General features: G+C 37.8%; 1 protein-coding gene across 7 annotated transcripts in view; it reads left to right on the forward strand.

The window, feature by feature from the left end:
• Positions 1–7,169: 7,169 nt before the first annotated feature.
• Positions 7,170–23,314, forward strand: part of LOC136854958 (runt-related transcription factor 1-like) — a 64,900-nt gene continuing 48,755 nt past the window's right edge. For 2 of the 7 annotated variants that reach the window (XM_067131612.1, XM_067131614.1), the window contains exons 1-4: positions 7,170–7,228; positions 7,890–8,445; positions 15,823–15,980; positions 17,123–17,236. In XM_067131612.1, the coding sequence (XP_066987713.1) occupies positions 8,258–8,445; positions 15,823–15,980; positions 17,123–17,236 (460 nt within the window). In that variant the 5' untranslated portion in view covers positions 7,170–7,228; positions 7,890–8,257. Of the gene's footprint in view, positions 7,303–7,889; positions 8,446–10,088; positions 10,194–15,822; positions 15,981–17,122; positions 17,237–23,314 lie in introns of those variants that run through there. The other 5 variants (XM_067131611.1, XM_067131613.1, XM_067131615.1 and 2 more) reach the window with 3 other exon arrangements.

A 23,314-nucleotide genomic window follows, 5' to 3' on the forward strand; every position in this document is an offset into this window, starting at 1 on the left:
AAATTATTGTTATTATTGTTGCTTGATGTTACAACAGAAATATCAACAAAACGTCTCAAATCAAGGTTGTTACTATTCCAGCTTTTTAAAACATAGGTTGAATGACATTGTAAAAGCTTCAGTGTCGTTTGAATATAAAGAAAACATAAGTTAATCGACATTAAATGGTAAGTAAGACACAAATGAAGTTGTAACCATAGTCATTACGATTTTATTTGATTTGTTAGTTTAATCTGGCGTCGCAACGAGTATGGTCGTCAATGCTTGAAATACGCTAGCTATCTATTAATACCTATCGCAGCTCCCAAGACAATTAAACGCCCTGTAAAAAGCGACCAGGTATATAGCTACCTGCCTGTCAAAGGCCAAACGACCCATCAAAAGGGTTGCAATTTCCTCCAGTTGTCATCAAAGGGAAAGTAAGAGAATCTTGCGTTAATTGCTTCCTCGTTTTGTTAAATTGGCGAAACAATTTAACATCGCAAAAACTGAAATGAAAAAAATGTTTAAAAATGTCGCTCTAAGCCGGAGGTGTTGTCTAGTAGCATAATTTCAGGCTCAGTTTTAAAGTGTTTTTTTTTTTTACTTTGTTTGTAATTAAATTTATATGTATTTATTTGTTGATTTATATGGCTTATTTATCTGTTAGATTGTAAATGACTTTATGAGTATTTGTTTTTTATTTCTTTGCCTTTATTTGTAATGAAGAAAGGCGCTTCAGGATAATGCGTGGGTCAGGTTATATAAAGCGGTGTTGACTAAATCTAAGCTAGACCTATTCAATGTACTTTTTCATATATAAATATTATTTTTTGCTCCCTTCTTATTTTTTTTGTTTTTTGTTCCTTCCTTTTCCATCATCATCATTATCATCCAGGTTAATTTATAGAATCTCTCCTATTTTCCCTCATTCCGTTATAATAATAATAATAATAATAATAATAATAATAATAATAATAATAATATAATAATAATTATTATTATTATTATTATTATTATAATTATTATTATTATTATTATTATTATTATTATTATTATTATTATCAAGTAACTACAGCATTCTTATCTGAGAAAAAACTTTAAAAACTTTGCGTGAAATCTTGCACAACAGCCCAAACGCAAAAAAAAAAAATTATAATAATAATAATAAACAAACAAATAAATAAATAAATAAATAAGAAATACAAAAATAGCAAAGAAAAGAGAAACCCAACACATCGGACAATTCGGGGCAGCGCCTAATTTGCCCAAATGATTTGGCCCGCCGGTAATTCGTGGCAAACTACGCCAAGTCTTAAGTTAGTTGGAAGTCTCAGCCACCATTAGCGCTGGTGCCATTATGGCGTAGCTGTCAAATTTGCGTCACTCTTTATTGACGAAGAGGAATCAAGAGGAAAGTGAATAAGAGGAGGAGGGGGAGGAGGAGGAGGAGGAGGAGAAGAGTTGTGGGGAATCGATAAGAGTAATTTTCGCCTCTTGGGATGACGGGCTGTTGTTGCTGGTTTGGAGAAGGAATGGCGAATTCTTTAGGATTCTTTTAGCTCTGTAGGGTGGGGTGGGGTGGTGGGGGCAGGGGTACTCTGCTGTATGTATATATATATATATATATATATATATATATATATATATATATATATATATATATATATATATATATATATATATATATATATATATATATATATATATATATATATATATATATATAATATAAACAATACCTTGTACAAAATTCATGCCTTATACAAACTGTCCTACAGGCAAATGTTTGAGTCAGTATCCATTTTGACCTTCTAAATTGTCACGGTATACCCTCGACCTTTTGACCTTATCTCTTCACACCTACTCGAGTTTCTCCCCATTAAATCCAGGTCGCACCTAATTTTAGATGAACCCCTCTCTCTCTCTCTGTCGCTGTCTCTGTCTCTCTCTCTCTCTCTCTCTGAGCCTTCGTGTTAGTAAGTCGTAAATAGGGTGAATTTAAAGAAAAGTATATCGAATGCAAAATTTGTATTGAGCAGTTACATTTGTTTGCTTACATTATTTTACTCTTTAGCTTTTCGGTATTCATTTGTTTTTACTTACAAGATTTACAGGGACAAATACCCATTCCCCTTGCCCCAACCTAACCAAGTCAACGAAGGGTAGCACTGATAACGAAAACTGAGAGATATTACTTGCTATGGGTCTAGCTCGGAGCTGAATAATCAGCCCATCGAAATTCGGTGAAAAAGCCTAGACCAAGTGATAACATTTATAGCTCTTACTAAAATAGCAGAAGAAGAAGAAGAAGAAGAAGAAGGAGTAGGAGATACTACAACAACAACAAAAACATTTAGCGCCATCCGTTCCGTTTCCTGGACGGGGGTAACACGAGATCGCTATCTCCATGAGCCAAGTAAGCACTTGAATCATTCTCATCTTCTCGCTTCGTCGTTTCAGTTGGTGGACGAGTTCAGAGCTCCGCATCAGGCTTCTTATATCCTTTAAAACTCAAATATACCTTTGGCTTGTTATGTACGCGTCACTTCTAGGTGCTATAGTACTAAAACATGACGGAAGCTCAATGGGACGCCGCCGTGTTTAGTACTACCCCCTCGGGGATCAAATATTATAGACACCCATTTCTATATTGTGTGGTCGACAAATTATTATATGAATAAACGATATCTTTGATCCCCGAGGGGATAGTACTAAACACAGCGTCCCATTCAGCTTCTGCAATCTTTAGTACTATCACATATAGCGCGTGGATAGCAAGCACAAAGTAGCACCGCCACATCGGTCTAAAATCAGCCGACCTCCCGTCTCGTTTCGATATTTCCTTTCATCGCTGAAGCAAAATTATCTCCCGCAGTAGGAGTAATAAAGAGCAAAGAAATAAATAACAGGGCATGTCAAAGTTGTTATTACTAAATTAATTATTGTAGCTTTTTCGATTTTGTTAATTATATTGTTATCGTATTTTGCCCCGTCTTGTATAGTACTACATTCAGTACAGCTATAAATGACTATTATTCATCGTTACGTTTTCAAATTCGGGTCCTTCCTTCCGCCCCACTCCCCACATCTCTCCCTACCCCCCACCTCCTTCCCTTTAGGGGAGGGCGTAATCCTACCCAGCCCGGGCGCTGTTTACAAAGCGGTGAGTGGCCCCCCTCCTTCGGCCGTAAAAGCCCGAAAATGAGCCGCGGACGGCCGCCATCTTGTTTACGCTTGTTTATGCGTGTGTGCAGAATCCTTGGGTGTTTGTTTATGTTAGTTTTAGGTCTCCGTCCTTCATCCTTTTGATCCCAGGCGCCTTCAAAAGGAGCCGGGAAGGATTACGAGGGGTCCTTTAATTTTTTTTAAAACTTTTGTGAATTGGGTATATTGCTCGGCCCTCGTTTGTAGGTGAAGAGTTATTTTTTTATTATTATTATTTTAGCAGATGGTTTTGAGTTGGTGATAATGATAATAATGGTGATTTGTTCATAATGAACTTAAAAATACAATGTGACTGTGAGAGATCGTTTTTTGATTGACTGCAGCGAGTAACTGGCGTCGGAACACCAACAGTCACTGGTTAATGGAGATGAATAGACTTTGCTTGGAGTAAACAGTGAAACGGTATGAGAGTGTGAAGTAAAAATTAGGGGGACATGTTGATGTTTGGGTGTTGAATATACAAGAAAAAGAGAAAAAGCTGCCGAGACGAAGTGTGAAAACTCATGACGAAGTGCGAGAAATATAATACGTGCGGAAAGGGTTTTTGTGGGGGCTCGGAATTAAATGCATATTTAGAATGAGAATGTGTGAGATAAGTAATAATTGAAGGGGGTTTGAGTTAGATGGAGCATTGTTGGACAGAATAACTCACAGTCTGATGAGCTGGTCACTTGCCAATGGTCAGGATCTTTCATAATGCTAGACTGACAAAATACAGAGCATAGGAGAGACGGAATTTGATATTAATTGTGTTCCAAGGAGACATGATCTTTTCAGGGAGGTCTGACTGCTAAAATAAGTCAGAATGTAACAGACTTAGTGCATGAGAGGCCAAATTATGGGGTGATATGTCTATAAAGAGATACGAAATCCTAGAAATGGTCTCAAAGAAACATCAGTACCATTCTTTCCTGGGGTCACCATTGTTGCTCTTCCAAAATATTATTATCATTATTATTATTATTATTATTATTATTATTATTATTATTATTATTATTATTATTATTATTATTATTCAGAAGATGAACCCTATTCATATGGAACAAGCCCACCAAAGGGGTCACTGACTTGAAATTCAAGCTTCCAAAGAGTCTGGTGTTCAGTATACGAAGAGGAAGTATGGGGAAATACGGAAAGAAATCTCACTAATTGAAAAGAAAAAATAAATTAAATTAATAAATAGATGAAAATGTACTGAAATGCAAGGTGAACAGCATTAGGGCAGTAAAAACACAAGAGACTTAGTGTCCAAGAGGCCAAAATATGGCATTATAGGCCTACGAAAGAGATACAAAACTTTAGAAATGGCTCCAGGGAAACGTCTATACGATTCTTTCCAGGAATCACCATTCCTCGCTTCTTCCAGACACCGACGAGATCTATCTTAATGAAATCCAGGGTTTTTCCAGGGCACGGTCCAGGCTAAGGTCTGTGAGGGTATGGTTTCCAATCGAACCTGAGACGGTGTGGTAAACCTTTCGCGGTATAGGGTATAGTGTATAGGTCACCGTGCCCGATATATTTTCTATTATTTGGGGAAAGCGATATCTTTATTTGGAGAGAGGAATGTATGGGTATTTCAGAGGTAGTTTTTGGATGATTCTTCCTCCTGCAATAAACGTTAATTTGTTTAAAGGCATAACACTAAACTGAAAACTCGATTTATTATATTCTTCAACGCCTATCAAATTTTGTTTTTACTTGCCTCGAAGAAAATAATATAAATATGATCACAACCAAAATATTTACATTTAAAGATTTTCAAATCTGAGAATATCTACATTAAATAATACGAAACTGGGCCGAGTTAGTCCACTGATTGATTTATGGTGACTGGAAACTGGCGTCACAACATGGCCAAGGTAGTCCATCAGCTGATCGAGAGAAGAAATAACAATTAAGCCAAAAAAAGAAAAAAGCTTCTCCGGTCCTCTAGAAGAAAAAACTACGCTAGATAATCGCTGTAATTTTTTTTTTTGTAGGCTTCATGAATATGCAAAATGGCTTAATGAAGTTGTGGTGTGATTGGTGAGCTTCCTGGTACTTACAGACCAGGCTCAAAAGACATTTCCTCCTGGTGGTTAAAACCTACTGCTGGTGGTGGCGTGACTGTGTTATTAAGGCTGAGGTGAATATTAAAAATGGGTGTTCTGTGAAGTTAGTTATTTTAATTTTCTCTCTCTCTCTCTCTCTCTCTCTCTCTCTCTCTCTCTCTCTCTCTCTCTCTACACACACACACATATATATATATATATATATATATATATATATATATATATATATATATATATATATATATATATATATATATATATATTATATAAGGCATACAATGAAGCATATTGATACAGGACTAATGCCCCGTAGAAGGTAGAGCCATCAGTGCACCTCACGTGGTAAACTGTAGGCAATACTTAAGGCTCTTTGCTGCATCCTTTTCTTAGGCCCCTAGCTGCAACCCCTTTCATTCCTTTTACTGTACCTCCGTTCATATTCTCTTTCTTCCGTCTTACTTTCCTTAACCCTCTTCTAACAGTTGTTTCATAGTGCAACTGCGATGCTTTCCTTCAGTTACACCTTTAAAATTTCCTTTGCACTCAATTTTCCTTGCAGGGCTGAATGACCTCGTAGGTCCCAGGGCTTGGCCTTTGGCCTAAATGTTATATTTCAATTCAGTTTCAAAGCACTGTGGCTGAAGGCAGTATTTGATAAATCGAAGAATAAGATCGAAAACAGTCAAAAATTTATATTTATGAATTAAGTCAGTTTTAAGTTTTTGTACAAGGCAGGAAATACCAATTCTCGGTAGCGTATTGTTATAGAATGTCAATATTCCTCAAGGGAGTTCCTAAGGATGGGTCGCTTTGACCCCAGGTATGATAAGTACTCAGGTCAGTGTCTTACAGTAGATGTTTATCAAATTCTTTTAAAAATTATTGTTTCCTTATACTAACTAACTTTCCTTACTGTTTTGCTTGTTTTTGCAATAAGTAATGATAAAGCTGTAAATTAATTGTAACATGAGGTTATTGTGATAACGTAGGGACCTGTGAAGAACAAAAAATAAAAAAGATTTATGACCTGATTATAATGTGGAGAAGTGTCAAAGTCTCTAATGGCCTCCATGTTTCTATGGGATTGAAAGGGTCATCTGGAATGACCTCAGATCAGACATGTTTTGACCTATGAGAAATTTGGCAGGCAGGTCATAATCTCTCTGCGGATCCGGACTGGCTTAACACTGCGATATAAGGAACCGGTATTAAAAACGATTGACTTTAAGATCCGATGAAAATGAAATATGTCATTGTTATGGTAATTATTTCTTTTATATTAACTCCATGGGGAATATAGGCCTACCCTTTATAACGTTTCCAGTAATTTTAATTTTCTGGGTCAGACCGTGGTAGATAGAGGCATTCAGTTTATATATATATATATATATATATATATATATATATATATATATATATATATATATATATATATATATATATATATATATATATATTATATTCAAAAGAGAGAGAGAGAGATAGTGAGAATGGAACAAGGAAATATGCTACAACAAATTACCAGAATAATACAACAGCTATTTTCGCCATAACAACAGGTTGGTTTAAGTCAACAACAATCGGCATTCCCACGTGGTTTCAGGGGAGGAAGGGGCGGAGCCAGAGGTAAAGGAGGCGGAGCTTAATCAACCGCACACTCTCTTCATTGGTTATTGCCACATCCATATTTGCATAAACATCTTCGAATTTAAAGGTAACTTTAGCCACTAAAATCTTCATGTATAACTACGGGAAAGTAATTTTTCATTAATGCAGAACGGTGGGTGTGAGAATGCAGGTGATAATGAATTGAAAAGCGGTTAATGAGATGACCGAGTAGGCGGAGCCTACGTCCGAGTGGGCGTGGTTTCTGGTCGAGTGGCAGACCGCAGTCCCACAACCCGGCCACGGCAGTCACCCAAGAGCCACAGGTTTGGTTATTTGTGGCTGCTGTCGGGAAAATCGCAGTGGGTATTCGTTGAAAGAGCCGTGGAATTTTCTTTTTTTCCGAAGCGCGTTTTCGCCGATTAAGTGGATAACAGTGCGTTTTTAAATGTTATTATTATTTTTAAAAGTTGTTATTTTTGTGATTTACAACTGGCTGGATTATTCCGAAGTGCTTTTACGTTTGTTATTAATTTGAAGTTGCGGACTTGTGGTGATTGTTGTAAGAAGTTGCTGTTCTGTGTCTAGGCCCAGGATTTTTTTTGTAATATCTGTCTCCTTTCACTACAGTGGTTCATTATTTTGTAATTATAAAATTCCACATCATAGGCCAAATGTCTATAAAATTGCAAGAGATACCAAGGTCTGAAGTGTGTATTAGGTTGCGTTTCCCATCAGTCAATAATAGTGTTATACTTATTCAGTCAGTAATGATTATAATACATTCGATTTCAGATTTTTCAACATAAATTTCCAATAGTTTACTCAAAATTTGTACGTCACTGGCCTTGATAATTTTTAGAATATTTAAAGCAGTGAGCCTAAAATTTTTCAATTTTAACCCCATAGAAAATTTTTTGTTTTATAGAAAAATTCCTTTGCAAGACAATCGAAAAATGAGATTTAGAAAAAAATATGTAAGTGCTTGAAATAATTTTCCTGTATTTAATATTTTTGTTGCAGGATAATCGGAAAAAACTGCCCGTAAAATGCTCTGAAAAATATTGAAAAACCTCAAAGGAAAACCGAAAAAACTGCCCCAAAATATTAGACAGAAAAAATATATGATAAATGCTGGAAATAGTTTATCAGTATTTGATATTTTATTGCGGGTTAATCAAAAAAAACTGCCACAAATAATACTCTGAATATATCGGGAAAAATAAGTAAAACCAAAAACTGCCAAAAATTAAATAAAAAGAAAAAAGAAAACTGCCATAAATAGAATGAAAAGAAAAAACTGCCAAAAATAAAATAAAAAAAACTGTCAAGTCGAAAAAAAATCCCCCAAAAATATAAGGAAAAAAAAAAAAAAACAACCTTCAAGTAAAATGTTCCCCGAAATGCCCATGAACGATTTCATGACAGGCTTCGGTCTGGGTGACCGAGCCTGGGCCGAATTGATGGGGACGGTGGGAGAGCCCCCCGGGGACCTGATCCGGACCGGTGCCCCGAATGTCGTGTGTTCAGTGCTCCCTCCTCACTGGAGGTCCAATAAGACCCTCCCGTCGGCGTTCAGGTGAGGCTAATTATGGGATAAGTTTTTTTTATTTGTGTAGTTTTTTTTCTCAATTTTTGTTTCGTGGTGGTTTTGCGTAACATAATTTACCTATTTTTTGATAACTGAAGAGCTTAATCTTCTCTCTCTCTCTCTCTCTCTCTCTCTCTCTCTCTCTCTCTCTCTCTCAAGAAGAAGGAAACTTGCATAAGTTTCTTTGAAAGAGGAACTGACTGATTATATAAATATCAAATAGAAGTGCATAAATTTCTCTCTCTCTCTCTCTCTCTCAAGAAGAAGGAAAACTTGCATAAGTTTCTTGAAAGAGGAACTGGACTGATTATATAAATATCAAATAGAAGTGCATAAATTTCTCTCTCTCTCTCTCTCTCTCTCTCTCTCTCTCTCTCTCTCTCTCTCTCTCTCTCAGGTAGTTAGGCGACAGATGTGTTTAAGTTTAAGACAGTGTTGTAAAAGCTTGTATTTTGCAGACAGTTGCGACATTTGGGCATTAAAGTGGTTATTTTTAAAATTATTTTTGTCATACACATGCGCACATTGAATGATACGTTAAGTAATATGCCAAAGATTTATACTATTGGATGTGCCCTTTTGTCTTCATTAATACAAATCGATTTGAACCAAAGGTTTTCCGTCCGGTCTTTTAAAGTTAATAGGAAGAACAAAGTCCACAGATTTAAGTAACTATTTAAGTAACTAAATTCATAAATGGGTGATTTTCAACATAACCCAAAATAATTGGTTGAAGGAAAGAAAGATCAAACAGGGAAAAAAGATGGACACTTAGCACTCCGTGACGTCACGGAATGAGACTAAGTTTTGCTTGAACCTTCAGTTCGCATACAGTTTTATAAGACATAGTACTATTTATTAGAGTAAATGTTAAACTTGATGCTAATGCAACTTGTATTAGCCTTAATATATCTGTATTCTCCGACTGTATATGTTCGTGAGCTGGTAGTCCCAAAGAGTCTTAGGAAAAACAGAAATACCTCAGATCAATGAAGAAACTGCGATAGACACTACAACGTGAAAGGCATTTGAAGAGTAATTCCTTGAGACAAATTCAAAACCAGTAGAGACGTGAACTAGCCTGGCTATTCATGAGAACTGCAAGCTGTAACTGACAAGTATTTAAAGGGACCCTCATGCTGGACCGAATAGGACCCGATAAGAGGTCATCCAAAAATCTGACCTGGATAATGACCGTTTAAGAACTGTATGTCACCACAAGAAGAAGCATAGACCATCTGTGAACAGCAGTAACCAAACAGCTGTTGTGATCGATTATAGTAAAAAAAAGAGAAAAAAGTAAATTATTCCACGAGATGGGAACCTTCAGAGCACCGTCTTTGAGTAGGCCTATGGAACAAGTAAAACAAGCAAGAAAAACTGTCTACGATGAAAGCAAATATAATAACTTAATTATACATTATACAAAGTGAGCGGCAAGCTTCAGAGACGACTATCTGTTACAGATTAACATTTCATAATTTGAATAGACGTTGTGAGACTATGGATTACTGAATCGGCAGTTAAATCTAAATAGCCATTCATTATGTGGTTAAGACGGTGCTTCATTTGCCAGGCGCCTTCCCGAAGCACCTGGTTACGAGTACTGGGAAACTGAGTTCCAAAATAAAAATCTTTGTAGTTAGAGAAGATGAGTGCAAGTGAAGGAACTTGGTGGGGAAACTGGGACTAGTTGACCGCCTGTTGCCACTGGTCTGCATTCGACGAGGGTACAGGTCTGTGAGTACTGTTAAGACATAATGGTTTATATTCAAGATAAATACGATAGTCTGAACGTACTCAAGTAGAATTGGAGTCGTCAGAAATTTATTGATAGGACTTCCTTTCAGGCCTACGTGAAATGTTAAATTCGAAGCATTGGCGCTAATATTTCTTACCGCCAAATGTAGCCGCTGTGAGTAAACTAGTTCCTTCAGCAGCATTTATAACCGTCATTCCTCGTTAAAGTGTCAAGAGTTGTTGTCAATCCCAGTGAAATTTCCGGTACCTATCCATTACTACCGAAATTTTATGATAGCCAGTCCTTTTGAGATGGAGAGGAATCTTAACATCTTTGTTAAAGATAAAGGGAGATTTCAAGTTCGCAAAGAAACTTTTCTAAATCATCGATTTTAGCTCAGTTAGGGGATTAAATCTCCCTCGCTAATCCAGCAGCCTGACGAAGATCAATTTGTATGTTGAGGTATAGCCTCCGGTACTGATATAACGACACCATATATTCTGTGATTGTCTCAAGCTAGGCCTAAAGATTCTTGAGCGTTTCTCAAGTACGTGTGAGACTATGAATGGTCCTGGCCAGGCAGTTAAAACTTGTCAATTCCCATTTGTTTTTCTTATGGAGGAAGCGACTAAATGTTATTTTATTTTTCACTTCGTAACTTGAGACTATACCCAGAACAACACACAGTTAAATGCATATTTATATACATGTAGGAACGCGCATGAATACAGATTGAGGAAGTCTAGATGCAATAAAGGATAATTGAATTTTGAGATCACGGAGCCTATAACCCATTCACCATATTGCGACAAAAACTAAAAGAAATTTGAAAAAGGACCCACCGATGGTCTGACTGGAGATCGATAGATGGGCGTCTAAAACTTAAATAGGGTGATATATCGTTGAGAATTTAATTTTGCAACAGTTAAATCATATTATTTTGCCCTGACCAGGATGCTTTAGCTAGTCATTTATGATTGGCGATCAGGTTTGCAGGACAGTGGATTTTCGTTTTGGCTGCGAAGTCCACAGTATATCTTGAATAGTCCGGTAGAAGCTTCCCTTTCTTGTCAAGTTAAGATAAAGCCTTATGCCAGCGCGGGCTCTTTCTCCAAGAGCAGTTCGTATTGATCGTCTCTTTCTCAGGAATAAGATTTTTTTGGAAGCGTAATTATCTAGAATTCTAGATGGATAATTATAAACTCTCTTTGGGGAGGAAGTGCCGTCAGTGCACCTCAGGTTGTGCATTGTAGGCCTAACTTAGCTCTCACTTTTCAGGTTTTTGCTTTACCTCCATTACTCCCTTCTTTCTCCAGTCTTGCTGTCCAACCTCTCTAACTATTATCTCAGTGCAGCTGTGGGATGCTTTCCCAGTTCCACATTTAGATCCTTGTATTTCATCTTTCTTTTCTGGATCTCTTTACTTTGCTGTCCAACTCCCTCTTTTCACTGGCGTAAGCTCTGAATGGCTGAAAGGGCCACATTGAAAGCCTAAATTTCGAAAACCAAATAAAAACAATTATTAGGTAATCGTTCTCGTCGGATAAAGTTAGGCCTAGTCTTGCGTCATCATTATTTCTTAATTCCTTGTCAGATGGGAGATTTTCATGCGGTTGATTTCGAGTGATCTAATGACAGTTTTATTGCAGCATTTCATGTTAAAGTGCTCCTTAGCTCGATAATAATGTCAAATAAAATATAAACTACACCTTTCGAATGAAAAGCGTGATAGACCCGCCGAATGGCTGCGTCCAAGAATGACTATGTTACAGAAATCTATCGCCAGCTTTGGGAAGAAAATCGCTATCGTTAAACGAAGCTTAATAACATTTCATTGAAATCTATTAATCCTCATTGGTCATTTATATTCCCTGCGGCGGTTACCGAATGGATATCTGTCCCCGCTGTGCTCCCAGAGAATTCAGTACTCATTCCACGACTGCTCCCGTTAGAACATTCGACGATCATAATCATTCCCCCACAGTCCGTCCTTCGCAACCTCGTTCATTTCCGACGATAACGACCTCGTTTCCTTGCCTCCATTGACGATTCGTGAACGGAATAAGAATAAAAGATGCGTTAGTCACGGTAAACACAGTGATAACGGATAATAATGGATAGAATATTGCCTCCGGGTGATTAGCGCGGCGCGGGACACATCACGAGAGAGAAGCATTACCGAAAACTCTCCCGGTCCCGGGCTGATCGAAATTTGAAGTTATGGCGGATTTGTATAATGAACGCGGCGTAATATCGGACTCGGCTTGGTATTATGGGATTAAGAAATTTCACCCATTTACGGCACAAATCAAAATCTAGGCGGCAATTTGATGCGAGAAATGATATTGCTCGGACGCGAGGCGCCCAGAGGCTATATAAGCTGTGTGAGAAATTAGGGAGACACTTTTTTTTATTATTTTATTTTTTTCTGGGTGTCAGATGATGTACGATTGAAGTTTCTCTCTCTCTCTCTCTCTCTCTCTCTCTCTCCAACGGATGTTGGAGAAGGCCACGGTCTAGGAAGAAAGCTTTACTCCAAAAATGGTTTAACCTTGACAGAAAGGTCCATTTGAGTCTATGTACGAAGTTTTTATTTGTATTTTCATACTTTTCTGGAACTGGTATCGCGGTTTTTGTTAGCTGAGTGTTTAAAATGTTTTCTGGCGAGCAGGCTTTTAAAAAATAATATTTCTATTGTGCGCTAATTCTAACTTAGCAAATAAGGACTCGATTCACGAGGCAGTATCCTAGACTTATTCCACAGTTCTGAATGTCGTGTTCGAATGGAAGCGATATATTTCAATTCTTATATTCAAAAATTATTTTAAGATTTTATTAGGGCATTTGGACCTGTCATTACGCCATAGTCTGGATTAAATGCTATGTCATTCACGCCAGTACGGTAATCAAGAGCTTAGCACAATCAATTATGTGTCTGGTTTTAGGGGGGAATGTGAATAATAACGGCGATTCTAGACACATTTGCGGCTTCAACTGTGTCGCAGAATTTTTGGGGAAATTGGAGGGACTGTTGCTTAAATTCTCTTACATATGACGATTGAATTCTCGTGCATATGACGGCTGACAATCTCGTGCAAATGACAGCCAAAAAACACGTTCGAATTGTTACTAAATTGTAATAGAAATGCCCGAATTATCGTGCGTATGGCAACACTCTTGAACTAATAACAAAATCGTACTGCGGATGACTAAATTCTCGTACATATGACTGTTAGATATATATTCCTCTCGTTAAAATAATTTTTTTTTTATTGCTGTACGCGAACCGTCGGCCGCTCCTGACCGTAATTGCGAAGACAATTTACCGGACTGTTTAAATTTTGCCTTCATTATATACTAATTCTTCTCTTGTAGTGTATGACGCCAAATTATAGTTTTTTTTACTTGAATGCCAAGACGCGAAAATTGACTGCGGCAGTCTGTAGTGTCTACGTCTGCATAAGTCCATTTATGTATTTCTCTCTCTCTCTCTCTCTCTCTCTCTCTCTCTCTCTCTCTCTCTCTCTCACTTAAGTCTCTCTCTCTCTCTCAAGTTCCAGGCCGTAGTTCTCTGGTTTTCTCTCTCTCTCTCTCTCTCTCTCTCTCTCTCTCTCTCTCTCTCCATATAGCCGTTACTACTATAACTGCAGGCATTACTTGAGGGTCTTTGCAGCGTCCCCGTATACGGCCCATAGCTGCAACCCTTATATCCCTTTTACTGTACCTCCTTGCATATTCTCTTCCTTCCATCTCACTTTCATCAACTCTCTCCTAACAATTGATTCATAGTGCAACTGCTTTGAGGTTTTCCTCCTGTTACTTAACCTTTCAAATCTTTTTACCGCCAGTCTCCCTTTCAGCGCTGAATGACCTCATAGGTCCCAGCGATAACTGGCCTTTGGCCTAAACTCTACTACGTTCTGTTCTATTCCTGTACTATTCCCCCATTCCTAAAATCTCTTCATCATTCGTCATCAGTAGCTCCTATATAAGAATATTCTTCTTCCAAAGAGCTTTTTAAAACTCATTTTATGCCGTAGTTCTTGTCTTAGGCCTATAGGCCTATCTTTCCTTTGTATGTTTAGGGAGTATTGTTCAATAATTGTGATACTCGTCCACTATGAAAATTATACCTGATTTGGACGAGATTCTGGACGTATGATAACTCCAATACTTTGTTTTTTTTCGAGAACAGAAAAAAGACGCACCAGTTTTATGACATTGGTCGAATGCGAAACTTAGCGTGCAACAGATTGCTTATGAAAGCAAGTAAAAAATGCGCCGAAGTTTTTCTTCGGCGCAATCGAGTTTTCTGTACATCGTATAGGCCTAATCAAGGCCACCGAAAATAGATCCGTCTTTCGGTGGTCTCGGTATAATGATGTATGAGCCGCTGCCAATGAAACTTTAATCATGGCCCGGCGGTGGCCTGTCCTATATCGTTGCGAGAAGCACGGTCATGGCTAATTTTAACCGTAAAATAAAATATAAACTACTGAGGCTAGAGGGCTTCAGTTTGGTATGTTTGATGATTGGAGGGTGGATGATGAACATACCAATTTGCAGCTCTCTAGCCTCAGTAGTTTTTAGGATCTGAGGGCGGACAGAATAATGCGCGGACGGACAGACAAAGCCGGCACAATAGTTTTCTTTTACAGAAAACTATAAAAATGATTAAGCATTTTATTTTTATCTTTATTAGTCACTTGTACTATATAACCTTATATTTATTTATTGTAATATAAGCTTTTATTTTTCGAAATAACGTTCCTGTTATGCAAAAATAATTAAAAATTAGATTTCAAATTTTATCAGTCGCTTGTTTTACCGAGACAATTCAGTTATATATCTTTTTGGCACAAAATGAAGAGAATAGCACAAATAAAAGATAACATTAACTTGATTATCTTTTATTTTTATTATTGGGCGCTTACGCCACATTTCCATTGTTCTGGCGTGAAATTTCCAGAAGTAAGAGAATAGCGGTGATAAAAAATATATAGCATTAGCTTGATTATCTTTCTATTTTGCAGAGTTGTGATAATTTTTTTATTTTGCAGAGTTGCGGTTATCTTTCTCTCTCTCTCTCTTTCGCAGAGTCGTGATTATCTCTCTCTCTCTCTCGCAGAATCGTGATTATCTCTCTCTCTCTCTCTCTCTCTCTCTCTTTCGCAGAGAGGTGATTATCTCTCTCTCCCTCTCTCTCTCTCTTTCTTTTTGCAGAGTCGTAATTCTCTCTCTCTCTCTCTCTCTCTCTCTCTCTCTCTCTCTCTCTCTCTTTTTGCAGGGTCGTGATTATCTCTCTCTCTCTCTCTCTTTCTTTTTGCAGAGTCGTAATTATCTCTCTCTCTCTCTCTCTCTTGCAGAGTCGTGATTATCTCTCTCTCTCTCTCTCTCTCTCTCTCTCTCTCTCTCTCTCTCTTGCAGAGTTGTGATTATCTCTCTCTCTCTCTCTCTCTCTCTCTCTCTCTCTTTGCAGAGTCTCTTTGCAGAGTCTAATTATCTCTCTCTCTCTCTCTCTCTCTCTTGCAGAGTCGTGATTATCTCTCTCTCTCACTCTCTCTCTCTCTCCCTTCCGCAGAGTCGTGATTATCTCCCTCTCTCTATCTCTCCCTCTCCCGCAGAGTCGTGGCACTGGGTGCCGTCCAGGATGGCACCGTAGTGACCATCCGCGCGGGCAACGACGAGAACTGCTGCGCGGAAATTCGCAACAACTCGGCCGTCATGAAGAACCAAGTTGCCAAATTCAACGACCTCCGGTTCGTGGGGAGGTCCGGAAGAGGTGAGTATTGGTTGCCAGTGCGGTACCTATGTGTGACTGTGTCCTGTTCTCTTGATGGGATTGGGCGGCGGTGGTCGGGCGTGTACGGCGTTGTACGCGCACGCCCGTGTACGCGTATGTATGTATGTATGCATGTATGTGTGTAAGTATGTATGTATATAATATTTTTGTAGTTTTTTAAACTTGACCAAATAAAGGGATTTTCACTTTGTTTTATATATATATATATATATATATATATATATATATATATATATATATATATTTTATATATATATATATATATATATATATATATATATGTATGTATGTATATTAGGTATTATGTATGTATGTATATACATATATGTATAACAAATTAAGTGATTTCCCTTTCTCTTGTCAAGTTGAAAAAATACAAAGATCATGAATGTTTATTTATATATATATATATTATGTATTATGTATGTATATCTATGTATATATTATATAACATATTAAGTGATTTCCTTTTCTTTGTTAAAATTGAAAAAAATACACCATGGCTGTATCTAACGCAGCGGGAATTCAGAATACTGTAGAATTTCCACATGAATAAAATAACGATAATGACGATAAAATACTTTGAGTCTTCAATAGTTCGTATACAACTTCAATATCAGTCTTATAGTCATTATTTCTTAATTTTTCTCATAATTCTCATAACGTTTTAAATAACAGATCTTAAGATTAAGGAACAGACGTTCCCACAGAATAGAAAAGTAATATAAAAGAGCGTCGAGACAAGAATATTGAAGTAAAGTAGGCATTACTTAAGGTTCTTTGCACCGTCCCTTCCTTAGGCCCCTAGCTGCACCCCCTTTCATTCCTTTTACTGTACCTCCTTTCATATTCTCTTTCTCCCATCTTACTTTCCGCAACCCTCTCCTAACAATGATTTCAATATTATTTTTCAGCACTGCGTGATCTCATAGGTCCCAGCGATTGGCCCTAGGCCTAGATTTTATATTCAAATTATAATTATATGTTAGTTTGAGAGTGATGATATTAAATTGTTATTAATGGATCTGACTTTCTTTCAAAGATAGCCATATATATCTTTAACAGGGAGTAAGTAACATAAGTATTTAGTTTATTAAGAAAATTCACGTTTTCTAACGCAGGGAAAAGTTTCCTACTGACGATCACCATTAGCACGACGCCCCCGCAAGTGGCAACCTACACTAAGGCCATCAAGGTGACAGTTGACGGGCCGCGGGAACCCAGATCGAAGTCACGTGAGTATTGGACTTTTTTTTTTTATAATTTGTGTTTATGTTTTTAACGTTTTTTTTTTCTTTTATGGAGTTCTCAAGTGTCTGATCATGTATAAATGCATGATATATATATATATATATATATATATATATATATATATATATATATATATATATATATATATATATTTATATATATTTGATATTGATATGAATGTACTAAATGTTGACTCTTGGTATTGTATGTATATACAGCTTTAATTTTTGTATGAATTATTTCTTTTTATTGGCATATGACTTTGTGATCTTCATGTGTCTATATATATATATATATATATATATATATATATATATATATATATATATTTATAATATATAAACTAATGCATATACACGCAGCTTTAACATCTGAAATGTTTTGTGTTAAAACCATTACCATCTTCCTGCTTGTTACATACGCATGCACAGATGCGAACGCTTGTTACATCTGGTGTACATGAATGTTTGTGCATGCGTGGAATCCACAGTGTGGCGGTCCCGAGTTCAAGCCCCTATCTTAAATCCCTGTGACCTGGGAAAGCGGTGTTTTTTAGGGGCTGGGGTGAGATGGGGAGAAGGGGGAGAGTTCAGCAACCACTGCATTACCCTCCTGGTCATTTCTTGAGTACTGATGTGTTTACGTTCGGTTTCTGGTACGTAATGCGACTGTGCAAAGGTTAGTTTTTAGCTGTAGCTGCTTATGGGCAGCCTTTGAATCTATAACTGTATTTGTTTTCGTTGATGAACCCTGCTTTGATAACGAAACGTACGGAGGAGACAAGAACTCAGGACTACAGTGACGCGCATTAAACCACACGGCCATCGAAGGGAGGTGTAAGTTGACACCGACTCCCACCTACAAATGACTGTCGAACTCATATGTATGTCTATGTATACACACACACACATATATATATATATATGCGTATATGCACACAGACGTGTGATACATATGCATATATTGAATTCACCTTTCTGCTAAATTAGTAATTATGTAGGAGTGCCATTCCTAGAGAGAGAGAGAGAGAGAGAGAGAGAGAGAGAGAGAGAGCAGCAAGTAGGCAGTATGTGATGGCAACTCCTCGCAGGGGATTAAAAACACATGACGCAGCAGAAATCACGAAACTAATTGTGGCAAGTTGCAAATCACCGAGGTCGCCCCATTCAGTACGACTCTGGTATACCTTGCATTTCATTAGAGACTTTAATGATCTAACATAATCTTCTTAACGTACCAAGCGAATTGCGAATGGCGGATTTTTTTTTACTGATCTCTATAAATAAATTTCAAAGACGGCTGAGGTCTTTGCTTGACATATTTTTATCAGTTTCAGTGGGTTTTCGACAAGTTGCATTGGGTACTAAAAATGTGAATACTTAGAGATTATCAAAAGGAGAATTCGAATTTCTATTAATTTTTAATAAATTTCAAAGATGGCTGAGGTCTTTGCTTGACATATTTTATCAGTTTTCGTGGCTTTTCAACAATTTGTATTAGCTCCTAAATATGTGAATGTTATAAGATTATCAAAAGGAGAATTCGAAATTCTATTCATTTTTAATAAATTTCAAAGATGGCTAGGTCTTTGCTTGACATATTTTTATCAGTTTCAGCGGCTTTTCAACATTAGCTACTAAAAATATGAATGCTTAGAGATTATCAAAAGGAGAATTCGAAATTCTATTCATTTTTAATAAATTTCAAAGATGGCTGAGGAATTTGCTTGACATATTTTTATCACTTATAGTGGCTTTTCACCAAGTTGCATTAATTACTAAATACGTGAATGTTTTAAGATTATCAAAAGGAGAATTAGAAATTCTATTCAGTTTGCTCCAGGTAACTCGACGTCAGTGTCTTTTGATGTCATGACGCCAGGGAACTTTCAATCGATCACTCAATTACTCAGGAAGGCCATTCAGCCTGAACACGCATGAGGGATTACATTGAGATTTTGATATGTAGGCTTCAGAAATGAACGTCGTGATATTGAGGAAATACTCGTAGTATTTAAGAGGCTGAATGACCAAGAAACTCCAGTGATTTCATTCAGACTTAAGCATTTAATGAAAATTTGTCCTGGTGTTTTCCAAAGGAATTCAGGCCTGAGAAAGTTGTGTGTCATTTTGCATTGTCCCACGTCTCCCCAGTTTCCCCCTCGTAGGGGGTTAGTGACGTCAGTACACCTCATTCGGTACACTGTAGGCATTGCTTAAGGTTCTATGCAGCGTCCTTTAGACCCTTACCTGCAACACCTTTCATTCCTTTTACTGTACCTCCGTTCATATTCTCTTTCCGCCATCTTACTTTCCACTCTCTCCTAGCAATTGATTGATAGTGCAACTGCTTTGAGGTTTTCCTCCTGTTACACCTTTCAAGCCTCTCCACTCTCAATTTCCCTTTCAGCGCTGAATGACCTCGTAGGTCCCAGCTTTTGGCCTTTGGCCTAAATTCTATATTGTATTCTGTTCCGCTCTTAGTTCTGTATGGTTTGAGGGAATGTAATCAGATAGCTATTTACTAAATTGACCGGTTATCACGACAATCTACTGAGATTTTTAAAGTTTGTAGATCCTTTATAACTGATAAAATACAGTCGGATAGCTGTACTCTATAGTAAATGGGTTATGGCCATGCATTGTACAGTTTTAGTTTTTCAATTTTTTGCAGCATTCTATGTAGTAAAATATAGTCATTTGGCTTTGCACTAAGCTGAAAGGTAGCATGCCCAAAAGTAGTGTCATGTTGTTCTTTGTGAGCCATTTATAGAAGGAAGAATGATAAGAGATTAAGAATAGGGTTTTAAATATTTACAAGTATTTTTTATGGCGTATTTTTTTATGGTGAATATAGCAATTTGTTCATATTCTCCGTCCAAGAACCAGACCAACCTTCACTATACTACGCAAAAGGGTATGGATACGAACCCTTTCACAATAGGAGAGAGTATTGTTTAACACTATTACAGTATACCACGAAAAATTGTATGGATTCGTTAATGCTAAAAAAACATAGTTGAGCTAAACCACGCCGCAGTGCAAACATGTTATTGCTTTTTCAACTAAAATGAAGTGAAACAAGTTTCTTCGGCGCAATCGAGTTTCATGTACAGCGTATAATGCTGTATGAAACTCTCGGGAGCGCTCAGTTGTTCCCCAGATGCGGTCGAGTGAAGGTTCGTCGGCGACACCTCGGGAAAGCGCTGCCAGACGCACGATCCATGGCTAACCTTAACCTTAAATAATATAAAAAGTACTGAGGCTAGAGGGCTGCAATTTGATATGTTTGATGACTGGCGGGTGGACGATCGACATACCAATTTGCAGCCCTCTAGCCCAGAAGTTTTTAAGATCTGAGGGCGGACAGAAAAAGCCATCTCAGTAGTTTTCTTTTACAGAAAAATGCAAAGGAAAATTTACAGTACCGTACCTTAATCTTCGGGGAACAAATCCCAAAAGTAATTTGATCGCACGTAATAAGAGTAATTTGACGAGGTCGCCACAGCTGGTAACTCAACATATCAATGGGTAATTGTTTTCCCAGTATTGATCTGAGGCTTGGTATTCCGTTACCACATGCTGGTACCATTATTAATACCCGCTATGTGGGTGTTGCGTTGACTGACAGTTGGAATTGTGCAGTTGATTTCATTCCACAAACATTCAATATTTTCTTCTGATTTTGAAGTATTTTTAGGAAAAGTTCATTTTTTTTTTTTTTGTTGCTAAAAAATTAAGCGTAATACTGTTTTTATTTTTTTGGAGGGGGCGGGTCCTCTAGAGAAGTTTGTCTCCTCTAGGTTTGTTCTGGCTTCAAAAGACGTTTGTTTGTTCAATATACGTTTGTATGTTTGTTTATGGCTCCAAAAAAAGAAGTTTCTACTTTGTGTTTTTTGTTTTGATGCCAAGAGATGGTTTTTTTTCGTTTAAAGAATCCTAAAGAAGTTCAGTTTTGTACAGAGAGAGAGAGAGAGAGAGAGAGAGAGAGAGAGAGAGAGAGAGAGAGAGAGAGAGAGAGAGAGAGAATGAATTTACACGAACTCACTCACTCGAACCTTACAACTTTTCGGCACTTGAAACCAAAAATTGGCCGAGGCCAACCCACTCGAATCCCACAACTCGGGGAGTAGAAACCATGAAGCGAGTCTTCTCCGGAAAGTCGTCCTCGGAGGGTCGTCCTCGGAAGGTCGTCTTCGGAGGGTCGTCCTCGAAAGGGTCGTCTTCGGAAAATCGTCCTCGAGGGGTCGTTCTCGGAAGGTCGTCTTGAAGGGTCGTTTTCGGAAGGTCGTCTTGAAGGGTCGTCCTTGGAAGGTCGTCTTGAAGGGTCGTCCTCAGAGGGTCGTCTTGAAGGGTCGTCCTCAGAGGGTCGTCTTCGAAGGGTCGTTTGACATTAATCGTCCTTGGGTAGTCGTCCTTGAGTAGTCGTCCTCGAGGGGTCGTCCTGGGAAGGATCGTACTCAAAGGGTCGTCCTCGAAAAAGTCGTCCTCGGAAGGTCGTCTCTCGGAGAATCGTCCTGGGAACGGTCGTTCTCGAAGGGATCGTTTGACACTAATCGTGTGTGGCGCTTTGACGCTCAAGATGATTTAGGTCGTCCTCCATTTTTTACGGTCGTTAAAGGGACCTCGGGTCCCACTCGTTGAGGTACTTGTAAGGGGAGCGATAAAACGCCATTATCTCATTTGCTTCGTGTTTAAAAAGGTCACTACTTGAATAAGGGCTATATGGTAACAGCTATAAGGGCTACTAATATTGCTACTAATGCCACTCACTATTTGTGGCTACTATTATTGTTACTACTAGCAAATAATTTTTCTTCTGCAGCTTCCGATGCTAGTAAAAATATTTTGTGCTTTTGATTTTTTGATTCTATAAAGCTCTAATTTTTTTACTACTATCATTGTTCCTACTAGCAAATTTTTCTTCTCCAACTTCTGCTACTATTAATAATATTTTGTTATCTTGATACTATTTATTCTGGCTAGTTCACTCTTACCAATGGCGTTTTTGTTGCTACTATTGGAGACAGTTGGCTCATTCATGTCTGTTCATAACTTCAAGTACTTCTAAAAAGTACAATAACTTGAGTCTTTTTTATGATTGCAGGCGTTCCTGCCTTCGGCAAGCAATTATTTTATCTCTATAAAAGTACGACAGCAATGACAACTTAAAGCATGTTAAGATATTGCAATGTATGTCACTGAATCATTAGTACCTTTAGACATTTGAAATTTAATTATATTTACATGAATGTAAGAACATAACACAAATGGCTTGTGTCTGTCTATCTGTCAAAATTCGTCTTGCAATATGTTTGGTTTCCAATAGGAAGGAAATTTCTATATATGAGTGACACCAGTTCAGTGACAATTAATGTAAATGACACTTGTTCAATGACAGTTTAAGTGCTTGCTTGATCTTGTACATAGCCACTGTCCATTTCAGGGACCGCGAGTCATCGTTTTTCTCAAATATCTTTCAAACTAATTATTTGATCGAACTGGTACTCTGACACAGTGTACAAGACACCTCCCCGCTAATTTTTGGTAATATAGTGCATTGTCAAATGGTTTTAGTTAAGGCGTTTACTCTTGACTTACGTGGTGTTGCCAAGCATCGCCAAACTATGCATTTGAACGTCCTTTATCCCCATCCCGTTCCTCCCCCTCTCCCTCCTCCCCCTCCCTCCCTCTCCCTTCCCTCCTCATCCCTCCTCAACCCACTATCCTGGCCTCCCCGTCTCCGCCTTCCTTTCCTGTCTATGGGGGATAGCGGACGTTCGATTGCGTAGATTAGTCCTGCTAACTAACTAATGGTGTTAGTCCTTAACTAACACCATTTGACAATGCACTATATTACCAAAATTTAGCGTGAGGTGTCTCCTACACTGTGTCAAAGCACCATTTCGATCAAACAATTAGTTTGAAAGATATTTGAGAAAAACGATGACTCGCGGTCCCTGAAATGGCCAGTAGTATCTCGCATCACAAAGATGTAGATCAGATGAATATACACATTGTTTTAAGAAAACTTCTCTCTCTCTCTCTCTCTCTCTCTCTCTC

The sequence above is a fragment of the Macrobrachium rosenbergii genome, chromosome 30, assembly GCF_040412425.1.
Source record: "Macrobrachium rosenbergii isolate ZJJX-2024 chromosome 30, ASM4041242v1, whole genome shotgun sequence".
NCBI classification, from domain to species: Eukaryota; Metazoa; Arthropoda; class Malacostraca; order Decapoda; family Palaemonidae; genus Macrobrachium; species Macrobrachium rosenbergii.